This window comes from Callithrix jacchus, chromosome 14 (assembly GCF_049354715.1).
Source record: "Callithrix jacchus isolate 240 chromosome 14, calJac240_pri, whole genome shotgun sequence".
Taxonomy (NCBI): Eukaryota; Metazoa; Chordata; class Mammalia; order Primates; family Cebidae; genus Callithrix; species Callithrix jacchus.
The window spans coordinates 44,978,625-45,002,717 of record NC_133515.1 but is presented as its reverse complement, the minus strand read 5'-3'; the positions used below and the strand labels follow the sequence as shown (position 1 = coordinate 45,002,717).

Sequence of the window (24,093 nt, the reverse complement as noted above, 5' to 3'; positions counted from 1 at the left end):
GCAATATACCAAGGCTCGGTCACCCCAAGGCCCTGAGAGCACCATGAGGCAGGGTCTAGCCCCCAACGCTAAGCCCAGTGAATCCCCAGAGTCAAATCACCATGATTGTCAGTGCATCCTGTAGCCACCTTATCCCTGACACCCAGCCTCCACCTTCAACCTGAGCTCTGGGAAGCAGTCCCTGTTTTGTTGTATGTGCCTAAGACCCTGTTACAGTTGCTAGATCCCCACTCCTGACCCCTCTGCGATGGTGGGGGCCTGCTGCCTACTGACTGCTCTGATGCTAATCTCCATCTTCTGGGCTTCTGAGCTTCAGCTGCTCCTGAATTTCCTGTTACCTCCAGACATCATCAAATTATTACAGCACACCTGTTACTTCCAGGAGACTTCACCCCTACACTGTGCTTATCTCCATCTGTTACTTCCCTGCAGATACTTGCTTTCCAGCTGAGACTGGTTTCCTTCCAGAAATGCCAGGTTCAAGGCCTGCTCACCTCCCGATGTGCATTGGACCAGACCTTAGAGGACTTGTCAAGGTAGATTTGAGTCCTTATAAAGAATCTTCCATGCACAAGAATTTAGGTCCTTTGGGAGTTGGGGTTGTGATGGCAAAAAATAGCATTAAAGGTGTTGCCATCCTGCTGACAGCCATTGTTAACATTTATCCTCAGAATATATCTAATTCAGCACTCAGTGAAATTTGCCATATTCGAATCTCAAATCGGTGTCCCTCACCCAGATATATTCCTTGTTTATTAAGGCCACGAGCCTTCTGTTTATAAGAGGGTTACATGAATACTAATAACAGATTGTATGTTCCACCTGTGGTTAAGGAACTTAAGCTTCTTGCTGAGTGCATTGAAGTAATTTTTGAGTCTCTCTGGGAGTGCCTAAAAGTAGCTAAGAATGAGCCCAGTCATCTTCCAAGCAGGAAAATCATCTCTTTTCTTCCTCCCTTGGGTCAGCCGCTGTCATTGACATAGGCTGACATATTCAGTGCTGTCTCTTAGAGCTGGGAGAAGGTGCCAGGGAATCCACAGCCCCCAGAACCCTCAGCTGAGCCATCTCCACCTGCTGTGCCTCAGTGGAGTGCTACTGCAGAGAAGCAGGAGGGGCAGGGAGCCAACACTTCCATCTCTGCCACTGATCTGGGGAGCCTCGGGGGGCTTAAGGAGTATGAGCCCTCTGGACCCAATGCAGAAAGGAGAGGAGATCTAAAACAGAGGTCAAATTTCCTGGCCTCCTTGTTTTGAGAAAGGCACTCCATTGATAGACTTCCCTTTAGGGGGGAACGTCTTAAATCCTTCACTAGTCCTTTCCACCCCAGATGGTGTCACTTCTAATTCTCCCTGCCCCTCCTGCTTCTCTGCAGCCCAGGAAAGAGCCAGCTGTGCTCAAGCTCAGGATCATGGGTATGGGCTCACCAACCCTGGGTGGCAGCTTTCCAGTGTTCAATTTCTGTCTCCCTGCTCACTCTGTGCTCTTGTTTCCTTCCCAAGGGATCAGTAGTGCCCCTTATCCTGCCTGGAATGTGCTGCTTCTCCTTGTCCTGCTGTCTGCTTGGGGCAGAGAGATCCTCCCCATAACTGAACCCATATGTCAGTAGTTATTTGTGTTGAGCCCCTCCAATGGGTTGAGTTAGTTTGGTTGATGCTTTTCACACAGGCCTTACCCCAGCCGTCCACAGCAGGTAGAGCTGTAGCTATCCATGGGCTCACATCCCCCCCATCCCTGAAGGAAGACCACAGCTCCGGGTCTTCTGGCCTGGCTCCAGGCACTAGGCAGCTGGAACCTGAGCCTTTCAGTGCTGATGGGCTTGAGCCATGGCCAACTTGTGTGTATCTTGAGACTGCTGAAGACTGGGTGGGCCTCCTTTTTATTTTGTGTTTTACATTTTTAAAATATATTAACCTTTTTATTGAACTATGCAATAAAGTGCAAATGTTAAGTACACAGCTCAATGAATGTTTACATATATACATCCAATGTCGCCATCAACCAGAGGAATATGTAGAACATTTCCAATGCCCCAGAAGGTTTTTTCATGCCACTCCCAGGCAATTCCCATCCCTCACCCTTAACTCCAAGGGAGTGGAAATTGAATTATCCTTTAATTTATCCTCAGCATAATGGAATATGCTGAGGAGCTCTCAGCAAAAACCAAACACACTCTGGCAGGTCTCTTGAGGTAGGGATCAACTTCAGACTACGGGGTTGGCAAGTTGCCCCAGGATTCTCTGTATTGTGATTAGTTTGGGTCAAACAGGAGAAAAGAGAAGCTACCAAAGGTCATGAACAAGAAGACAGGATGATTGTCCATTGACCAGGCACTGTGTACTAAGGCTATGCCTTTACCGGTGTAGCAACAGTAACTTCTCAGAGGAAGATTGAGGGGTAAGCTGCATCATTAGAGGCAGTGAGGAGAGAACTCTTGGGGTGTCCCTTCTTGGGGTCATATTCTACTGCATGAGCTGCAAGGGCCATGCTGCAGCCAGGGAATCTTACCTAGTGGTTAAAAGCATGCTGAAGAAATAGGCTTATCAACCTAAAATGGGGTACACCTAAATCCTAAACCCCAAGAAGCCCTTGATTCTATTCCTGAGTGTGTGCTGAGTCCTTTGCATCAGAGTTGCTGCAACATCAGACATTTCCTCAAGAGCCAAGGGAGAATTAGGGATGGTGTCTGGACTGATAAGAAGGAACGGTAGGCCAAACAGAGCTGGGCAGTGAGCTTCAAGTGTCATTGGCTTGAAGTCATCCCAGGAGTAGCCTTCGGTATTGGGTTTCTGCAGCATGAGTGCAGGAATGTGGTGAGCCTGGAACTTTCAAAGGGGCTTTAGGAGTAAAGGAAGTAGAGTCACCAGTGCTGAGGTGGGTCCAGGTCTGGAGGCATGTGTGCTCAACGGTGTTATCCAGCCTCTTTCAGGAGTATCTCTAAGGAATGTTCTCAGCGATTAAAAAAGAGAACTAAGTCCCAGTGGCCTAAATAGGCAAAGATTGATCCCGATCATGTGAGTACAGAGGAAGGCAGTCCAAGCTGGTACAGCTCTGGAATAATGCAGTCAGCCGTTCTAGCTCTTTCTTTCTTTCCTCAATCTTCCTTCTCTAGTATTGTTGCCTCATGGTCCTAAAAAGGCCAATCGTCTCTGGACCCCAGCCTCATATCCTCATTGAGGGAGGATGATAGGAACACCCAAAGGGCAGAGTCACATGCCAGCTGAGTTTCTTCTTCCTTATCAGGAAAGAGAAATCTTTCCTGAAAGTCCCACTTAGCAAATTTCTATTTACAACCCATTGGCAGGAACCGAGATCATATGGCCACCCACTGGCCAATCACAGGCCAAGGAAATAATATTGCTTTATTTTCTTAAAAGAAATCAAGACTGATTTAGCCCAGGCTTTCTCAGCCTTGGCACTGTAAACATTTGAAGCCAGAACATTCTCTGCTGTGGGGCAGTGCCCTGGGTATTGTAGGATGTTTGGCAACGTCTCTGGAGTCTACCCGTTAGATCCCAGTAGGGTACCCTCCAGCGGTAACAACCAAAAATGTCTCCAACCACTAGATGTCTCCAGGGGAGGGGAGAAAAGTCACACCCTAGTTGAAAACTACTGATTCAGACCAATCATGTAATCCCCTGGAACTAAAGGAATACATTTTCTAAAATTAAGGGGTTTTTGTTGTTGTTGTTACTTAAACAAATTGGAGCTGTGTTAGAAGGAAAGAGGGAGGTGGGGAATAGGGATTGGGTAATCAATGGACTGTTTTGCCACATAATATTAGACAACTCTTATCAGCAATAGATAAATAAGCATTTCTTTTAAAGCATGTATCTTCTTTAGTTTCTGCCCGTTTGGGATAATCAAATACAAATGGCTACTATTTATATTTTTTTTCCAGGTTTACAATTGTTACTGCAGGAAGGTTAGTCTGATACAAACTACTTCATCAGTATTAGAAGCTAGAAGTCTCAATATTTTATTTATTCACCAGTTTACATTTATTATGTTTGAGTTAACAAATGCTTGAATTCATTCATTGAGTCAGTTTATCCAAAAAGATATTTGTATAATAAAGTATTTGCTTGGGTCCATGCATTCTAATCCTGGGAGCTCTGAATGAACAAACTCTATTTAATTCTATCTTAGATGAGCAAAGGAGTTTGCGCGACATGTAACATGTCATTTACTGTGAGAAGCACAATTATATAGGAAATAATCTCATCTACACACCTCACCCAGCTTCCTGAGAAAGCTCCATTGGGCACACTCATATCCTGGGCTAGGCTGCTCCTTCAGGCTAGCTTTTTTTCTTTTTTTTTAAATACAAACATCAGTATATTTTAAATGCACGAATGTGAAAGGAACACAGAGGGACCAATGGAGACTCAGAGCAGGCACTGAGCACACACATTGGTCGTGCATCCTTTCCAAGAGTTGCGCATTTGTGAGACCATCTCACCCATCTCAAAGGTGCTGTTGCAGAGCCAGGGCCTGCAGCTCCTCCAGGTCCGGGGTGGCCTCAAGGTGGAAGGCACTCTCCCTGTCAGAGCTCCTCTGGGCCTCTCACTTGTCTTCACCTCAGGATGATGCCTACACAGTCCAGAGCTTCACAAATGCAGGTTCTCATGAACTGACCCACTCAGTGGCTGCCTCCCCAGAAGACCCATGCAGAGCAAGGGACCAGGACTAAAGGGCTTCATGGGCACTTCCTAGGTATTATTGCTGTGAAAAAACCTAGGCGGTTGTGACTCACTGGCATCGAAGAGGGGACAGAACACATGGAACGGGATGCTTAGCAGATGTCAGAAGTGGTTTGACCATGGAGGGCAGCACATTGCAGTCTGTAACTTAGAGATGCTGCCATGTCCAATGGAGAGAGACCCAGGACACCAGAAATTCATGAACAGACAGCAGACACTCCCCACCAGCACCCCTACTGTTTGGCAGGGCTGGGATTACTCCAAACTTTCAGTCCCTGGGCACTAAGGGATCGGGGCTCTAACACCCTAAAAAGCAAGTTGAAGTCTAGGCTATCCCTGGTGAGATCTGAAACGGTAGATCAACTTCAGACCACGGGTTGCTGCCTCCCTTTGGGGAAGGCTTGGTGCCCTGTAAGGGGCAATGGGAGCAACAGGACACCTAGATGAAACAGCAAACACAATGCTGGATGTTGCTGAGCACACAGGTGTACCGCATGACCTCCTGCATTTGGGGAGCTTACAGGACCCAGAGAGAAAGTGGTGCCAGGAAATGCCCACAAGGCCACATCTGAAGCGGTGAGAACTGCTGGGCCATCCAAGGGCTTGCTCTGGCTGAGAATTAAGGAAGTATCAACAAGCTGGCCACTGGACTCAGTTGTGGAATGGGAGCGTGAAGGTGGGTGGTGTGGTCTAGGAGTACACATGGAAGGCCTGGAGGGGTATTGGGATCCAGGAGACTGAGACAACATGGTTTTCTCTTCCTGCACTAATTCACTTAGGATTATGGCCCCCAACTTCATCCACGCTGCCGCAAAGGACATGATTTCATTTCTTTTTATGGCTGTGTAGTATTCTGTGGTATATATGTACCACATTTTCATTATCCAATCTACCATTGATAGGCACCTGGTTGATATCATGTCTTTATTATTGTAAATAGTGCAGCAATGAACATATGAGTGCATATTTGCTTTTTGGTAGAATAATTTATTTTCCATTGGTAATGAAATTGCTGGGTCAAATGGTAGCTGTGTTTTAAGTTCTTTGAGAAATCCTCAGACTAATTTCCAGTAACTGAACTAATTTACATTCCCACCCACAGTGTGTAAGTGTTCCCCTTTCTCCACAGCCTCACCAGCATCTGTGAGTTTTTTCACTTTTTGATAATAATCTTTTGACTAGTGTGAGATGGTATCTCATAGTGGTTTTATTGGTATTGATTAGTGGTGCTGAGAATTTTTTCATGTTTATTGGCCACGGGTATGTCTTCTGTTAAGAAGTATCAGCTGATCTCCTTTGCCTGTTTTTTAATGGTGTTATTTGTTTGTCACTTGTTGATTTGTTTGAGGTCCTTATAGATTCCGAACAGATATTATGCCTTCATCAGATGCATAGTCTGAGAATATCTTCTCTTATTCTGTAGGTTGTCTGTTTACTGTCTTAATAGTTCCTTTTACTGTACAGGAGCCCTTTAATTAGATCCTACTTGTCTACTTTTGTTTCTGTTGCAATCGCTTTTGGGGGTTTAGCCAAAAATTCTTTGCCAAGGCTGACGGTGTATTTCCTATGTTGTCTTCTAGAATTTTTTTAGTTTGAGGTCTTTGAGGTCTTTGATCCATTTTGAGTTAATTTTTGTATGTGGCGAGAGGCAGGGGTCCAGCTTCAATCTTCTGCATGTGCCTAGCCGGTTATCCCAGCACCATTTATTGAAGGAAATCCTTACCCCATTGCTTGTTTTTGTCAGCCTTGTTGAAGATCAGATGGCTGTAGGTGTGTGGCTTAATTTCTGGGTTCTGTAACTTGCTCCATTGGTTTATGTGTCTGTTTCTGTACCAGTAACATGCTGTTTCAGTTACTTTACAGTGTAGTTTGAAGTCTGGGAGTGTGATGTCTTCAATTTTGTTTTTTGTTCGTTTGGTCATTTGTTTTGTTTTGTTTGCTTAAGATTGCTTTGGCTGTGTGGGCTTTTTTTGGTTCTATATTAATTTTAGAATAGTTTTTTCCTAATTCTGTGAAGAATGACATTAGCAGTTTGATAAGAATAGCACTGAATCTGTATATTGCTTTGGGCAGTAGGGCCATTTTAACAATATTACTTTTTCCAATCCATGATCATGAATTTTTTCCATTTGTTTGTGTCATCTATGATTTCCTTAAGCCTGTACAGAACTTTCACCTCCTTAGTGAAAGCTGCATTACTAGATATTTCATTTTCTTTGTGGCTATTTAAATGAGTTTGTGTTCTTGATTTTACTCTCAGCCTGGACACTGTTGGTAAACAGAAATGCTACTGATTTTTCTACATTAATTTTGTATCCTAAAACATTACTAAAGTCATTCATCAGTTTTAGGATCTTTTGAGAGTCTTTAGGATTTTCTTGGTATAGAAATATATCATCAGCAAAGAGAGATCGTTTGGCTACTTTTCCTATTTGGATGCCTTTTATTTCTTTCTCTTGCTTAATTTCCTCTAATATTTTTAGTACTATCTTGAATAGGAATGGTGAGAGTAGGCACCTTGCCTTCTCCTGTTCTCAAGAGGAAAGGCTCAAGCTTTTGCCCATTCAGTATGATATTTGATGTGGATTTGTCATACATGGTTTTTATTATTTTGAGGTATGTTCCTTGGATAGATGTTGAATTTTTATTGGTAGTTTTTTTCTGCCTTTATTGAGATAACTGTGGGTTTTTCTTTCAATTCTGTTTATGTGGTGAATCATATCTACTGATTTGCCTATGTCGAATCAGCCTTGCGTTCCTGGAACGAAGCCTGCTTGATCATGATATATTAACTTTTTGATGTACTGCTGGATTTGGTTTGTCAATATTTTGTTGATGATTTGTGCATCTATTCAATCTTGGGAGACTATATGCTTCCAGAAATTTATCCATTTCCTCTATATTTTCTAATTTGTGTGTGTAGAGTTGCCCATAGTAGTCTCCAGGGATCAGTATTTCTGTGAGATCAGTTGTAACATCACCTTTGTCATTTCTGATTGCGCATCTGGAATGAAGCCTACTTGATCATAATGTCTTCACTTTTTGATGTGCTGCTGAATTTGGTTTGTATATTTTGTTGAGGATTTTTGCATCTATTCAATCTTGGGAGAATTTGCGCTCCCAAGAATTTATCCATTTTCTCTATATGTTCTAATTTGTGCATGCAGAGTTGTTCATACTAGTCTTTGAGGATCAGTATTTCTGTGGGACCAGTTGTAACATCACTGTTGCCATTTCTGAGTGTGTTTATTTGGATCTCCTCTTTCTTTTTCATTCATCTAGCTAGGTGGGTCTATCAATTTTATTTATTCTTTCAAAGAAACAACTCTTGGTTTCATTGGATCTTTTATAAGAATTTTGCATCTCAATTTCATTCAGTTCTTCTCTAATTTTAGTGACTTCTTTTCTTCTGCTACGTTTGGGTTTGGTTTGTTCTTTTCTCTCTAGTTTTTTTAGATGCAAAGTTTGACTGCTAATTTGAGGTCTTCCTAACTTCTTGATTAAGGGATTGAGAGCAATAAACTTTCCTCTTAACACTGCTTTAGCTGTACCCCAGAGATGTTAGTAAAGTATGTTCCTATTTTATTAATTTCAAATAATTTTCCTATTTTATTTCAAATAATTTTTTATTTCTGCCTGAATTTTGATGTCCATACTAGAGTAATTTAGAAGTTGTTTACTTTCCACGTATTTATGTGGTTTTGAGAGATCTTCTTGATATTTCTTTTTAATTGCATTGTGTCTGATATTAAGCTTGATATTATTTCCATTTTTTTGAATTTATTGAGACTTGATTTCTTATGTAGCATGTAGTTGATCTTGGTGTATGTTCCATGTGCATATGAGAAGAATGTGTATTCTGTCTTTGTTGGTTAAAATTTTCTGTGGATATCTATTAGGTCCAATTAGTCAAGTATCAAGTTTAAGTCCAGAGTTTCTTTGTTAGTTTTCTGTCTCAGTGATCTGTGAGTAGGATGTGAAAGTCTCCCACTATTATTGTGTGGCTGTCTAAGCCTTCTTGTAGGACAAGAACATGTTTTACGAATCTCAGTGTTCCGAATTGGGGTGTGTTTATATTTAGAATAGTTAAGCCTTCTTGTTGGACTGTACCCTTTGTCATTATGTAATACCCTTCTTTTTCCCCAATAAGTCTTTTGCAGTCCAGGTAATACTCTTCTTTGTCCTTCTTAATTGTTTAAAGTCTGTTTTGTCTGATATAAAACTAGTGACTCCTGCTCTTTTATGTTTTCTCTTTGCACGGTAAATCTTTCTCCAACTTTTTACTTTGAGTCTGTGGACGTCATTACACGTGTTATGGAGCTCTTGAAGACAGAGGATGATTGGGTCTTGTCATTTTATCAAGCTTGCCATTCTATGTCTTTTAAGTGGGGCATTTAGCCCCTTTACACTCAGGGTTAGCATTGATGTGTGAGATTTTGATACTATCATTGTGTTGTTATGTAGACTTATTGTGTAATTTGCCTATAGTGTTTGTGGGCCATGTGTTTAAGTGAGTATTTATGGTAGCAGGTTTTATTCCTTTGAGTCCATATTCAGCACTCCATTAGGACCTCTTGTTAGATTGGACTAGTTGAAATAAATTACTTCAGCGTTTGCTTGTCTGAGAAGGGTTTTATTTCTCCTTCACTTAGGAAGCTTAGTTTGGCAGTGTATGAGACTCTTGGTTGGAATTTCTTTTCTTTAAGAATGAGAAAAATAGACCCTCCCCTTGCCATCTCTTCTGGCTTGTAAGGTTTCTACTGAGAGGTTCACTGTCAGCCTAATGAGAGTGTTCTGAATGTGACTTGAACCTTCTTCCTGGCCGACTTTAAGATTTTTTTCTTTTGCATTGACCATGGTGAATCTGATGACTATGTGCCTTGGGGATGGTCATTTTGCATATTATCTGGACAAGGTCTTCTGTATTTCTTGAATTTATATGTCAACCTCTCTAGAGACATTAGAAAAATTTTTGTGGGCTGTGTCCCAGATACATTTTCCAAGTTGCTTATTCTCTCTCTTTCTCTCAGAGATGACAATTAGTCATAGATTTGGTCTCTTTACATAATCTCATATTTCTGGGAGGTTGTGTTCATTTCTTAAAACTCTTTTTTCTTTATTTTTGACTAAGTTGATTCAAAGAACCAGGCTTTGAGCTCTGAGATTCTTTCCTCAGCTTGGTCTATTCTGCTGTACTTCTGATTGTATTATGCAATTCTTTTTTCAACTTAAGAAGCTCAGTTTGGGTCTTTTATAAAATTGCTATTTCACCTTTAGCTCTTAAATCATTTCACTGGGTTGCTTGACTTCCTTGGATTGAATTTCAACTTGCTGTTGGATCTCCATAAGCTTCCTTGCCATCCAGATTCTGCATTCCATCCTGTCATTTCAGTCAGCGTGGTTAAGAACCATTGCTGGGGAGCCAGTGGACTCATTTAGAGATAAGGGGACACTCTGGCTCTTTGAATTGCCACAGTTCTTGCCCTGATTCTTTCTAATCTGGGAGGGTTGGTGTTCCTTTAACTGTGGTGTAAACTAAATATAGTCAGTTGGCTTCATTTCTGGAAGTTTTCAGAGGGCTAAGGCTCTAAACAGAGTCTTTATTGAATTCTAGTCCTGGGCCTCACAGGAAGGAAAAGTAGGTTTTTCGTGTTGTAGTTGGGGCTGAAATTCAGTAGATGGCGTGTGAGAGCAATGGGCGGAAGCTATGCTCTTATTCTGCCACCCGGCTCCTTTGGGTATCTGGGCCTTGGAAGCCCTGCTCTCTCCCCCTGCAAGGGGGAGAGAGGTGACCCCTCTCACCAGGTCCCCTCCTGGATCTTGTGGCGGGGGGGGGGGGGGCGACCTCTGATCACTGGCCCTGTGGCTGCGACTTTGTTGTTGTTTTAGGTATTTCAGGTCGTGGGGCTCCTTCAGGCAGAGGTCCAGCAAGGAGACAGGCCCCACTCTTACTGGACCAGCCCTGTGGAGGGAGGCACGCCTGGGTTCCACAGCAGCCCACTAACCTGTGTGACTCACCCCTCTCTGACAGTTTTCTGAGTATGGGCACCTCTCGTGCTCAAGCAGTGGACCCAGTTCCACACTCTGGAGCCACATACCTTAGCCCTGGGACATCCGGATCTGCTCACAGCTCCCTCCTGGGGACCCTCCGCCTTCGGATATGGGTGCACTGAGGGATGTAAACAGCTCCCAGGCTGCCGGAATGCACTCAAGTGGAGCCAAGTACCCGGGCTGAGCAGCTGAGGCTTCACTGTGTACACTCTTCTATGGGGTGGTCTGGCAGGAACCCTGGGAGAGACTGGCAGGCAGGTGGGCCTGTGGGACAGATGTGCCCTAATCCTATGGGGAAGCCCTTCTTCTCCCATTCTGAGGGTTATTTGGGGCCAGAGCCCCTCAGAGGGAGAACAGGGAGCCCTGGGTGATGAATGCTCTCCCCGGGCAGTGGCCAAGCTCCCCTGGAGCTGTCTCACAAACAAAGCCTCCAGCTCCATGCCTGCTGAAGCCCTTTCTCCATCTAATCTCCAGTGAGAGTCTAATGTCAGCTCAGCAGGGGAAACGGGAAGTCCTCTGTAGCTAGGATCCCAGAGGTCTGTGGCAAGAGAATAAACTGTTGTTAAAGAATTCCTCTTTGCTCTGAATTTGCATTCAGGCGACCATTCGCATGTGACCCAGCTTCACGATCTGAGATTTGTACACAATGTACAATTTATTTGAAATATTGGAAGTTGCTTTTCTGCTATGTATTGACTTGGCATTTCTAGTTAGGTTTCACTTCTGTTATGATCTTCAGTATGGTCCATTTTGGTCCTTTCTCCCACCTCACTCCAGGACAATATAATAATGTTCATTTAACTCATAACAATGGCCCTAAAAGCTGGACACTTTTTCAGAAGAGAGAGTTTCCTTCACCTGAGCATTCAAGTTGTTTGATAAGGGTATCCCATGTCCTTCCCCTGGCCAGGTCAAGGCTACCACCATGTGAGCCTCTGCTCTATCCAGGTTGCTCCCATATATTTGGATGATTAGATGGGAAGCTGGTCCAGAGGGCAGATGCAGAGATGGAAATTTGACCCCAGCTGATGAGTCCGCATGTGACCCAGTGGTATCATCTAGGAATTTTCACACATTATGCACCGTATTTGAAATCCTGGGAATTTTTTTTCTTCTATATACTGACATAGACATTGCTTGGATTCCCTTTGCTGCTTACAAACAACAACAAACACCAAAAAATCTGTAAATACAGCATTTATGTTTTCCGACTGAATCTCAAAATAAGTTGGGGCATTGGGAAAGAATTTAGTTGACTTTTGAGCATAAACCAAGGATGTATTTCTTTGAAAAGATAAAACAAGAGAGCTGATTGTTCTAAACATAAATGTCTGCACAGATTGAAATTCCCAAGATGCCCAGGAGCCCAGCCTTTGCACAGCCTCCAGCACCAACTTTATCTGGAAAGGGGAAAATTTTTCAAAGAAAGAGCATTAAGAAATATATTATTGGAATTATTAGAGTAATAATACATTTGCTTAAATAAAACTTTAAAAGTTTTTGGAAACGCTTGTTGGCTCAATCCCAGTGATATTATGCCATTCTGTGTCAATGGCATACCTACATAGATATCTACTTTATGAATGAGTACTTAAAATTTTTTCTGGGCAGTAGATACACAATAAATATGAATTCTTCCTTATCTACCTTCCACTACTCTGAGAAATTTCCTTTGTTGTATTCATCATCAGTTGGCCCAACCTCTTTCACTCTGCTCTGCCACATTTAGAAACTTTGTATAAAAATGACAGTAATATCTGCAGTGGCATATGTTACCCAGATGAATCAGGGTTTTTATTCCCTGTTGTAAGTGCCTCCTCTTTCCTGTACCAATTCTATTCTAGATCCTGAGAGCATTTCTTAGTGAATTCCTTCTTATTATCTTCAAAAGATGTTATTCTAAGTGCCCAGAAGACTTTGTGCCACTTGAAATTCTTACATATAAAAGTATGTAAGAATATATACAAGTATACAAGAATAAGAATACATAAAAGTGGCCGGGCGCAGTGGCTCAAGCCTGTAATCCCAGCACTTTGGGAGGCCGAGGCGGGTGGATCACGAGGTCAACAGATCGAGACCATCCTGGTCAACATGGTGAAACCCCGTCTCTACTAAAAATTACAAAAAATTAGCTGGGCACGGTGGTGCGTGCCTGTAATCCCAGCTACTCAGGAGGCTGAGGCAGGAGAATTGCCTGAACCCAGGGGGCGGAGGTTGCGGTGAGCCGAGATTGCGCCATTGCACTCCAGCCTGGGTAACAAGAGCGAAACTCTGTCTCAAAAAAAAAAAGAATACATAAAAGTATACAAGAATCCAGTAGTTTTTCGTTGGCACCCAGGAATCTTTTATTCCATCCTTTTTTTACTCTTCAGCTTCTTCACTAGACTATGTGTTCCTTGGAGACAGTTTGTTTCTGTATTCCTAACATTCAGCACAATTTACACACATGGCACGTAAGTAATATCCAAAGCAAACTGAACTGAGTACTGTACCCTTTTGTTTGTGTTTCACAGGGCACCTAACAGAGCACCTAGCACACAGTAGCTTTCAGAAAACATCTGGTGAATGAATGACTTATTGGTACTCACGTGTTTTTTCAACCACTTCACCCTTATACAAGGGGATATGTTTGCAGAGTTTCTCAATGGGTGACCCAAACAGGAACCAATCCACGTCTGTGATCAGAGACTGCAGAGGGTTATACTTGACCCAGGTGTATTTGTTGGAGAACATGTTGTTCAGAGCCTAGATCAGTATAACAGAAGAACAACAGAAATAAATTGACAATATTTGGTGTACCTTATTCTAAATTGTGACTATTTTTCTCGTTCAGACTATTAAACAGAAAGAAGTTAAGGATCTCAAGGCATCATCTCTTTTTGAGTATTCTATCTGTGAAGTAGTCTCATTAGTAATTCCCAGTGTTATTTTACCTCTGGTGGCAATGAAGCCCAAAGAAGGTAAGTCCCACATCAAAGGTGGCACATATGAGACGTTGTAGAGGGAGATTTAGACCTTGGGTCTCTAGCCACAGTGCAGGGTTTGTATATGTTCACTATACTGTATTATTTCTTTGCATCTTTGTGTCATTGAATATTACAACTTCTCTTATTATTCTTTCAATTACTATTTCCCATAGCCCTGATCTGATAAGAGAAGTTGGTCAGTCCTTGTTATATGGAATTTATTATAAGTTCTTGTATTTAGGACTATGTGGTAGAAATCAAGCTGAAATGTACTCCTGCTCTTAAAAAATAATAAAATAAAAGTGAAAACACTTTGATAACTTTAATAATTTGAGTATCATATTTATGGTAAGGCATGATAGTATGATCTTCTCTCTCACCCTCTTCATTTCTCCATAAACACCAGTATTACCTGGCTTAAGAACAGAGAATACTCAAGAGTGCCCAAGAATTACCTGTCTCTCGTAGATGTACTTTTGGAGATTGTTCAGAGGAGGGATGTTCTGATGGTCCATCTTCAGGATGAAGCAGGCTCTTCGGGAGAACACCCTGGATGCAATGTAGCCCTGAGGCAGCAAGAGTACAGTTACTGACCTTCCCCAGTTCCCTGAGATCTGAACTTGGTGAAGAAGATGCCTGAACCACGGAGGAAAGGCTTGAACATGCAAAGTGAATATACGATCAAATTGCTTTCCAACCTGCAATCAATTTTATCTACTTGACTTATTTTACATAACATTTTCATTTTTTCACTTGTCATCTCTACCCCTTTGAAATTGTGCAAACCCATGACTGTACTCTTTTTGTGTTATAGAACCAGAGTCTGCAGTTTGAGGTTTGAAAGATTGAGAACAAGCAGTTCTCTATCTCTTTCCGTTAATTTTTCAGGTTTTTTGGTTTTTTGTTTTTTTGGTTTTTTTTAGCCAGAGGTCTCACTCTGTTGCCCAGGCTGGAGTGCAGTGGTGCAATCTCGGCTCACTGAAGCCTCCACCTCCCTGATTCAAGCAATTCTCCTGCCTCAGCCTCCCGAATAGCTGGGATTACAGGTGTGCACCACCATACCCAGCTAATTCTGTATTTTTAGTAGAGATGGAGTATCACCATGTTAGCCAGGCTGGTCTTGAACTCCTGACCTCAAGTGATCCACCCACCTCGGGCTCCCAATGTGCTAAGATTACAGGCATGAGCTACTGTACCAGGCCTCTTTCCACTAATTTTATTCTGTCTCCTCCCCAGTTTGGGGTAGATACAATATTCTTTAGCACTGTGCTGTTCAATATGATAGTTAATAGCTATATGTTGCTATCCAAATGTAAATTTAAATTAGATAAAATTTAAAATGCACTTCTTCTGTTACACATTTTGAGTACTCAATAACCACAAGGGGCTGGGGGCTTCCCTACCGGAAATGCAAATCTAGAACACTTCCACCACCGCAGAAAGTTCTGTTAGACAGTGCTGCTTTAGAAACTCTCAAAAGCATGCCCATACCCACACTCATGCCCCCGCCACACACATCTCAACTATCCTCCCTTTATTTACCATCTTCTCTTCCTCTCCAGTTTTTTCCATCCCTTCACCTCAAACCCAAGCTGGCTGGATAGGGATGGGTTGGAATAAGGTGGGATTAAAAGAGCAATGGAATGCGTCCAGTTTTTGCCCATTCAGTATGATATTGGCTGTTGGTTTGTCATAAATTGCTTTTATTATTTTGAGATATGTTCCATTAATACTGAGTTTATTGAGGGTTTTTAGCATAAAGGGCTGTTGAATTTTGTCAAAGGCCTTCTCTGCATCAATTGAGATAATCAGGTGGTTTTTGTTTTCGGTTCTGTTTATGTGGTGAATTACATTTATAGACTTGCGTATGTTGAACCAGCCTTGCATCCCCGGGATGAATCCTACTTGATCATGGTGGATAAGCTTTTTGATGTGCTGTTGCAATCAGCTTGCCAGTATTTTATTGAAGATTTTTTGGTCTATGTTCATCATAGATATTGGCCTGAAGTCTTCTTTTCTTGTTGAGTCTCTGCCGGGTTTTGGTATCAGGATGATGTTGGTCTCAAAAAATGATTTGGGAAGGATTCCCTCTTTTTGAATTATTTGGAATAGTTTCAGAAGGAATTGTAACAGTTCCTCTTTGTGTGTCTGGTAGAATTCGGCTGTGAACCCATCTGGACCTGGGCTTTTTTGTGTGGTAGGCTCTTAATTGCTGCCTCAACTTCAGACCTTGTTATTGGTCTATTCATAGTTTCGGCTTCCTCCTGGTTTAGGCTTGGGAGGACACAAATGTCCAGGAATTTATCCATTTCTTCCAGGTTTACTAGTTTATGTGCATAGAGTTGCTTGTAATATTCTCTGATGATGGTTTAAATATCTGTGGAATCTGTGGTAATTTTCCCTTTATCATTTTTATTGCATCTATTTGGTTATTCTCTCTTTTCTTTTTGATCAATCTGGCTAATGGTCTGTCTATTTTGTTGATCTTTTCAAAAAACCAGCTCTTGGATTTATTGATTATGGAAGAATTCCCTTTGAAATCTGGCACTAGACAAGGATGCCCTCTCTCACCACTCCTATTCAATATAGTACTGGAAGTCCTAGCCAGAGCAATCAGGCAAGAAAAAGAAATAAAGGGTATTCAAATAGGAAAGGTGGAAGCCAAATTGTCTCTATTTGCAGACGACATGATTGTATATCTAGAAGACCCCATCATCTCAGCCCCAAAACTCCTGAAACTGACAAGCAATTTCAGCAAAGTCTCAGGATACAAAATCAATGTGCAAAAATCACAAGCATTCCTATACACCAATAACAGACTGAAAGAGAGCCAAATCAAGAACGAACTGCCATTCACAATTGCTACAAAGAGAATAAAATACCTTGGAATACAACTAACAAGGAACGTAAAGGACCTCTTCAAGGAGAACTACAAACCACTGCTCAACGAAATAAGAGAGGACACAAACAGATGGAGAAACATTCCATGTTCATGGTTAGGAAGAATCAATATCGTGAAAATGGCCATACTGCCCAAAGTTATTTACAGACTCAACGCTATCCTCATCAACCTACCAATGACTTTCTTCACAGAACTGGAAAAAACCACCTTAAACTTCATATGGAACCAAAAGAGAGCCTGCATAGCCAAGTCAATTCTAAGCAAAAAGAACACAGCAGGAGGCATCACACTACCAGACTTCAAACTATACTACAAGGCTACAGTAATCAAAACAGCATGGTACTGGTACCAAAACAGAGATATAGACCAATGGAACAGAACAGAGGCATCGGAGGCAACACCACATACCTACTACCATACAATCTTTGATAAAGCTGACAAAAACAAGCAATGGGGAAAGGATTCCCTGTTTAATAAATGGTGTTGGGAAAACTGGCTAGCTGTGGGCAGAAAGAAAAACTGGACCCCTTCCTGACACCTTACACTAAAATTAACTCCAGATGGATTAAAGACTTAAACATAAGACCTGAAAAACCCTAGAAGAAAATCTAGGCAAAACCATTCAGGACATAGGAGAGGGCAAGGACTTCATGACCAAAACACCAAAAGCATTGTCAACAAAAGCCAAAAGAGACAAATGGGACCTAATTAAACTCCAAGGCTTCTGCACAGGAAAAGAAATGGTCACTAGAGTGAATCAGCAACCAACAGAATGGGAAAAAAATTTTGCAGTTTACCCATCTGACAAAGGGCTGATATCCAGAATTTACAAAGAACTCAAACAGATTGACAAGAAAAAAACAAACAAGCCCATTCAAAAATGGGCAAAGGATATGAACAGACACTTTACAAAAGAAGACATATATGAGCCAACAAACATATGAAAAAAATGCTCATCATCACTGGTCATTAGAGAAATGCAAATCAAAACCACATTGAGATACCATCTCACGCCAGTTAGAATGGCGATCATTAAAAAATCTGGAGACAACAGATGCTGGAGAGGATGTGGAGAAAAAGGAACACTTTTACACTGTTGGTGGGAGTGTAAATTAGTTCAACCATTGTGGAAGATAGTGTGGCAATTCCTCAGGGACCTAGAAATAGAAATTCCATTTGACCCAGCAATCCCATTACTGGGTATATATCCAAAGGACTATAAATCGTTCTACTATAAGGACACATGCACACGAATGTTCATTGCAGCACTGTTTACAATAGCAAATACCTGGAACCAACCCAAATGCCCATCGATGGTAGACTGGGCTGGGAAAATGTGGCACATATACACCATGGAATATTATGCAGCAATCAAAAACGATGAGTTCATGTCCTTTGTAGGGACATGGATGAATCTGGAGAACATCATTCTCAGCAAACTGACACAAGAACAGAAAATGAAATATCGCATGTTCTCACTCATAGGCGGGTGATGAACAGTGAGAACACATGGACACAGGGAGGGGAGCACTACACACTGGGGTCTATTGGGGGGAATAGGGGAGGGACAGCGGCAGGGGAGCTGGGGAGGGATACCGGGGAGAAATGCCAGATGTGGGTGAAGGGGAGGAAGACAGCAAATCACACTGCCATGTGCGTACCTATGCAACTATCTTGCATGTCCTGCACATGTACCCCAAAACTTAAAATGCAATAAAAAGGAAAAAATAAAATAAAATAAAAGAGCAATGGAGGGTAAAGACCCTGGGGCCAGAAGGGGCCTAAGGCCACTGAGTCTTCACCTGGAATGAAAATTGTCTCTACAGAGTTCCAAGTAATGATATACTCTAGAAGGCTGTATCTAATAGAAATCATTCTGTTTCCTATTTTTCAATTCTCACAAATTGTCAGTTCCTAAAATTCAAAAATAGAGGCTGAGCCTGGTGACAATGGAAGAAGCTTAAAGCAAATCCTTGCCACTCTTATTTTTTGAGGACACTTTTGAGATTTCCGTGAAGGTTGCTTAAAAACAATTTCAGTGCCACTTCCTTTTAAACCACATCTTCTAATGACTCTATACTTTTGAATGTGCCATTGAACTGTCAACACCAATAGGGAAAAGGAATGTAAAGATATTTCTATAAGAAAAGGGACAGAAAAGCATGTTCAAAAGTCTAGTGAGAAAAACTGGAACCCATGTCTAGCCATAGTGCATAGCTCTGAACCTAGGTAGAAGCAGGTTAACAATTTGTTGGTGGAACAAATGGAAAACAAATGAATAAATAAATGATGAAAGATAAGTTTTCTGAGCAGGTTTCTGTGACTTATTCTTAATGCCAGTATCTAACACTTGAAAATAGTTTAGTGCTTTTAGTTAGCAGACTTTCTTTCTTACAGAAAAAGTATGATTTATTGTCTATTCTATGTACATAATTAAATGTGTAGAGTTGCTCTAGATTTCTGCTATGTTGTGATTGCTTTGTGATTGTTCTTTTTATTCTTTTATTTTTATTTTTATTTTTATTTTTATTTTGAACTCAGGATCTTGTTCTGTCACCCAGGCTGGAGTGTAGTGGTGCAATGTCAGCTTACTGCATCCTAGACTTCCTGAGCTCTAGCAATCCTCCCACCTCAACCTCCTGAGTAGGTGGGACCACAGACACACACCACCACACCTAGTTAATTTTTGTATTTTTGGTAGACATGGGCTTTCACCATATTGCCCAGGCCAGTCTCCAATTCCTAGGCTCAAATGACCCTCCTGCCTCAGCCGCCCAACGTCCTGGGATTACAGGCATGAGCCACCATGCCCAACCGATTGTTCTTTATCTGCATGATGTTCTGTCCTAGAAGCCCTATTCATTCATTTATTCACTCAATGAATGTGTTTGAGGTCCGCATGCTGGGCTTTGCTTTGGGCTTTGGTTACTCTGCACTTTCTGAGCCTGTAGTGAGATAATAGCATCACTCTTCCAATTTCTACCTGAAAACGTCAAGCAAATACACATGTTTCCTGTCATGTTTTTCTTCAAAATGGTTTTTTTTTAACAACTGCTTGATTATTAAAAGAAAAAGGTGAAAGTGAGGAAATTCTTAAAGAATTACAAGGTTAAATCTAACAATTCAAGTGTATATGTCCCATATATGTAGATCCCTCAGCTGTTTAGAAAACTATTCCTGAAGAACACAAAAATTCATTTGCTGCTTACATGTTTATAGTCAAAAATTGTGGTAGATGAGCATGATCCTGCATGGATGTTAACAATGGCGATATTTTTTTCATTGTCAATCGTCACTGTCTCTTGAAGATTGCCACCATTGTTGTTTGGGCTGATGATGTTATAAACCTAGATTGAAAGGGAAGACAAAATGTTTTTCCATAAATCTTATACATTTGAAAGGCAAATCTTCTGACAAAATAAAGCCTCTGCCTGCTATAAACAAGGGATTCGAAGCTAAAACTCTCCACTGGGATCCCAGTCTGAAAGTTTATGATGCCATAAGACTGCAAAGCTTTTTCTTACAGTTTACTACATTATATATGGAAGAAGCAGTGACATCACAGGAGAAATGAGACTGACCACGTTTTAAAACAATGGCTTACATTTACAAAGTATTGTGTTTGGAGAGGAACAGCCAAGCTCATTGTTTCCATTATTGGTAATTTCTGTGATTCCATCCCAAATAAGGCATACGGCCTCTCTACTGTCTTTCAAGCTTTCTTGTGTACCTTCCCTTTTCTCTCCCAACATCTCTAAAAGATAAAGCCCATAAGGAACCAACTGAACCAACTGACCTCATATCCATGAGACTGTATCCCAAAGATGGTCAGCACCACCAGAAATGCCACCTGAAAAACAAATCCACCACATCCATTCTAGGGTAGTCATTAGGGTGGGGGCAGGAGGGAACACTGGACAGGAAAGGCACAGATATCTCAGAAAATGTACACCTAGAGACTGAGTGGCCACAGATGGTCAGCACTCCCTTTCCAAAGTGTGAAGCACACACATTCACTCAGTTAATAGGCATTTGCTGAGTTCATTCTATTTGCCAGACACTCAGCTCTACATTTGCCACCTAATTCCCAACTCTTTTCTAGCATCTAGATAGTAGGAGAAACTTGGAGCAGGTGAGCAATGAAGGACTCATTTTGCTGTGGGAGTACCCAGGTATGATTCATACTGGCTTTGGATAACAGTGGTCAAATTGTGTCCTCTGGTTTAAAAAAAAAAAAAATTAAAAAAAAAAACACTTTAATCCCTTAAGACTGAGAGGGTAATACAGATTTAAAATGAATCATGGGTGACAAAAACACAATAGGTTCCTAAGGGAAACGATGAAAACAGAATGCTTGAGAGCACAATTAACTTTTGAGGCTGACATCAAGCAAAACTGTCATATTCTCCTACAACCCATGCCTTAGTGATACCATCCCACAGTGCTGGGCCCACGGGTCATGAGGCTGACACTGAGGCAGTTCTGATATTTTGCTGTAGTTATGTAAGAGTCTACTCCAACATGCTAACCCAGGTTCTGTACCCTCTCTTCTGAACGTCAGTGAACTGTACTATCACTGAAAACTACATCAGTACATGGTTTACTGTACTGTCATTGAAAACTACTGATGAAAGGAGTCTTGGGGAAGGGGGATATTTTTGAGAACTGTCAGTAGGACTTTTCTATTTCCCTTTCCATCCCACCCTTAATATTTCTCTTCTGGCGACTGGCAGTAGAGCCTCTAACAAAGACCTGTGCACAGACATTCACCCTGCCATAGGGATACACCTTCTCTTACCACAGACCAGCTCTAGCAGCATATGATACTCCTGTATATTCTATTAAATGAGTCTAACATAGTGGTTTGAAAAAGTAGTTCAAGGACTAAACCACCTTAATAGTATGATTAGAGAGAGCTTTGGGAGTGTCCTGTGCCCCAAAATGATCTCCCATCCAACATCGTGGTTAATACACCATGGTTATATAATAATTTTATGCTTCAGGGTTAGGTCTCAATTTGGAAAATCAAGAGAGCCCCTAGAGAGGGAACTCTTTAAGCTGACAATCTTAAACATTTTAGAAAAAGGTACTTAACATTTTGCTTTCCCCTTAGCAGCTGAATGAGAATAAAGGACAGAGATTGGGGGAGCAAGCTCCATTCTAGGTCAGAACATAGCCCACTCTCCATGGGGCACTGCAGTGTGGAACTATGGAGGCTGGTATCAGATGGAGGAGTAGAGTGGCCATAGGAGGAACGTTTTGTTCTAAGGGAGAATTTAGTCATAACGGAAGGCCACGAAGACTGTGGCTGCTTAAATTTGCCATGATTGCACCTGCAAATGGGGATTAAGATGGATAAATTACATTCTAAATCCCACATTTATGGGCTTGGGAAAAGCACATTCCTCTGCCTCTCAGTCTCTTTGTCTGTAAAATGGAGCGAATACTACTCAGCTCACAGGGTTGTTGCAATGAATAGATGAAATTATTCATGTGAAATGCTTAGTCTAAGGCTTAGTATGCATTTGAGAAATAAGAGGTAGTATTACGATATTATTTTTAAATTAACACTTCTCTGTTAGATAGCAAATGTAGTTGTTTAAAATAGCCCACATTCCCTATGAAGTTTATATTAAGGGATTATTATTAAACATCCTCCAAATCAAAATTCTGTAGATATTTCTTTGTATTTTTTTAAGTAAACATCTCAAAACAGACAAAGGACAAAAAAGTCAGACTTATTCAACACTATTTCTGCGAAAGATATCATTAATTTAATCACATAGGCTTAGAAGCATGCATGGTATCTGTCTAAGACCCCCAAAATCCATGTCATATTAGATACGAGCATTTCCTGTAGTCACCACAAGAGTATCAAGAAGCAGAAACAAATACTCACAAGGATTTTCATTCTGCCTGAAGGAAGATGGTGCTGGAGTGTGTAAAGCTGCCCGTGCAGCTTCTATTCTTTATACAGGCTTCAAGATGTGGATATCTCTTTTCCAAATGATCGCTTAGGAAAAAAACATATGTCTATATCTCTGACACACCCCAGCAAACTCCTTTATCAGAACTGAGATCCAACCACATACCTGATATCAATGAAGTTCATTAGTCAGTAATGAAAATTCACCACTTGGTCACTCTGTAAACATTTCCTGCTATCTGCACTATGCTGCCTTTGAGATTTTAATTTCCACCCTTTAAAAATATTGCAAGATGCTTGTTCCATGCACACATTTTATAGCTCTATAAGGACAAATTTCTAACATCTCCTCCTAAAGCAAGAGTGCTTCCTTAAGGCCTTGGGTCCTTCCTTAAGTTGGGTCCCCACTCAATGTCTTTTCACCACTGTTCTGCTGGCTAAATTCTTCCACAGAGGAAACAGATATGAGACTGGGTTCATATCCAGTCATATCTGCTGGAGAGGCCTACTTTGAGAACAAACAACCGAGAACTTTCTTTGTTCTTCCCTTTAGATTGGTGTCAATTTCCAGAAATCCATGAGGAACAAGGCTCAGAAAGCATTCTCCCCAATTACCAGGGTTAACCAAATTTTTACGTTAAGCTTTGCCCAAAACTGCACAAAACTGCAAGTTAGAGAGCTCTAGTTATCTTGCAGGGTGTTAAGATTTTCAGACTAAAAAAAGAGAAAGAGAATAAAGTTGAATTTGTGTAACTTTTTTTTAACATGACAATTAGAAATGGCTAGTGTCAGGGTATAATCACAAACTCAAGAGGGGACATAAAAAAAAAAACAACAGTAAATTGCAGCTGGGTGCAGTGGCTTATGCCTGTAATCCCAGCATTTTGGGAGGTTAAGGCTGAGACAGATCACCTGAGGTCAGGAGTTTGAGACAAGCCTGGACCACATGGTGAAACCCTGTCTCTACTAAAAATCCAAAAATTTAGCTAGGTGTGGTGGTGCTCACCTGTAGTCCCAGCTACTCAGGAGGCTGAGGCAGAAGAATTGCTTGAACTCGGGAGGCAGAGGTTGCAGTGAGCCGACATCACACCACCTCACTCCAGCCTCGGTGACACAGCAAGACTCCATCTCAAAAAAAAAAAAAAAAGTAAATGGCAAAATTGTCAAAAATTTATAATTACCACAGTAAGCAGACAGATAACAGAAATAATGTCCTGGTTCTGCAGCTGAAACAACTTTCTAACTAGCAGCTTTAAATAAAAATGGGGCTCTCAAAAAGCAATTTAAGGGCTACCTAGTTCACTGGAATCCCCCTACCCTGGCTCTTCAGTGAGGTTGGATGTAAAACGCACAGGTTTATTAAATCTTTCTGAGAGAGTAGTAGCAGAAAGGATTACAGTTTTGTAATGCACCTGCAATAATTTTCTCTCATATGTGGCTTCAGGGACTTAAAAAAGCAAACCAGCAATGCCCGTAGATAGTAGGGCTAATGAAAGTATTACATGCTATCCTCTACTACGTCCCCCTCCTGTCTTCAGGAGTTCTGGG

General features: G+C 41.4%; 1 protein-coding gene across 1 annotated transcript; it reads right to left on the bottom strand.

The window, feature by feature from the left end:
* Positions 1-11,397: 11,397 nt before the first annotated feature.
* GKN2 (gastrokine 2) lies at positions 11,398-22,562 on the bottom strand. Its single transcript, XM_002757666.5, has 6 exons — positions 22,519-22,562; positions 20,416-20,469; positions 19,829-19,966; positions 14,173-14,283; positions 13,340-13,496; positions 11,398-12,151 (listed from the first exon to the last, which is right to left on the bottom strand). The coding sequence occupies exons 1-6, from the start codon at positions 22,528-22,530 to the stop codon at positions 12,069-12,071; spliced, it is 555 nt and encodes a 184-aa protein (XP_002757712.1). The 5' UTR covers positions 22,531-22,562; the 3' UTR covers positions 11,398-12,068.
* Positions 22,563-24,093: the final 1,531 nt, after the last annotated feature.

Bases quoted from the DNA above. Each gene is read 5' to 3' on its own strand.
- GKN2 (XM_002757666.5), bottom strand. The intron at 19,967-20,415 runs GTCAGTTGGTTC...CTTTCAATCTAG, and splicing joins TACAGTCTCATGGATATGAG to GTTTATAACATCATCAGCCC. The intron at 13,497-14,172 runs GTAATTCTTGGG...ATACTGATCTAG, and splicing joins AGTACATCTACGAGAGACAG to GCTCTGAACAACATGTTCTC.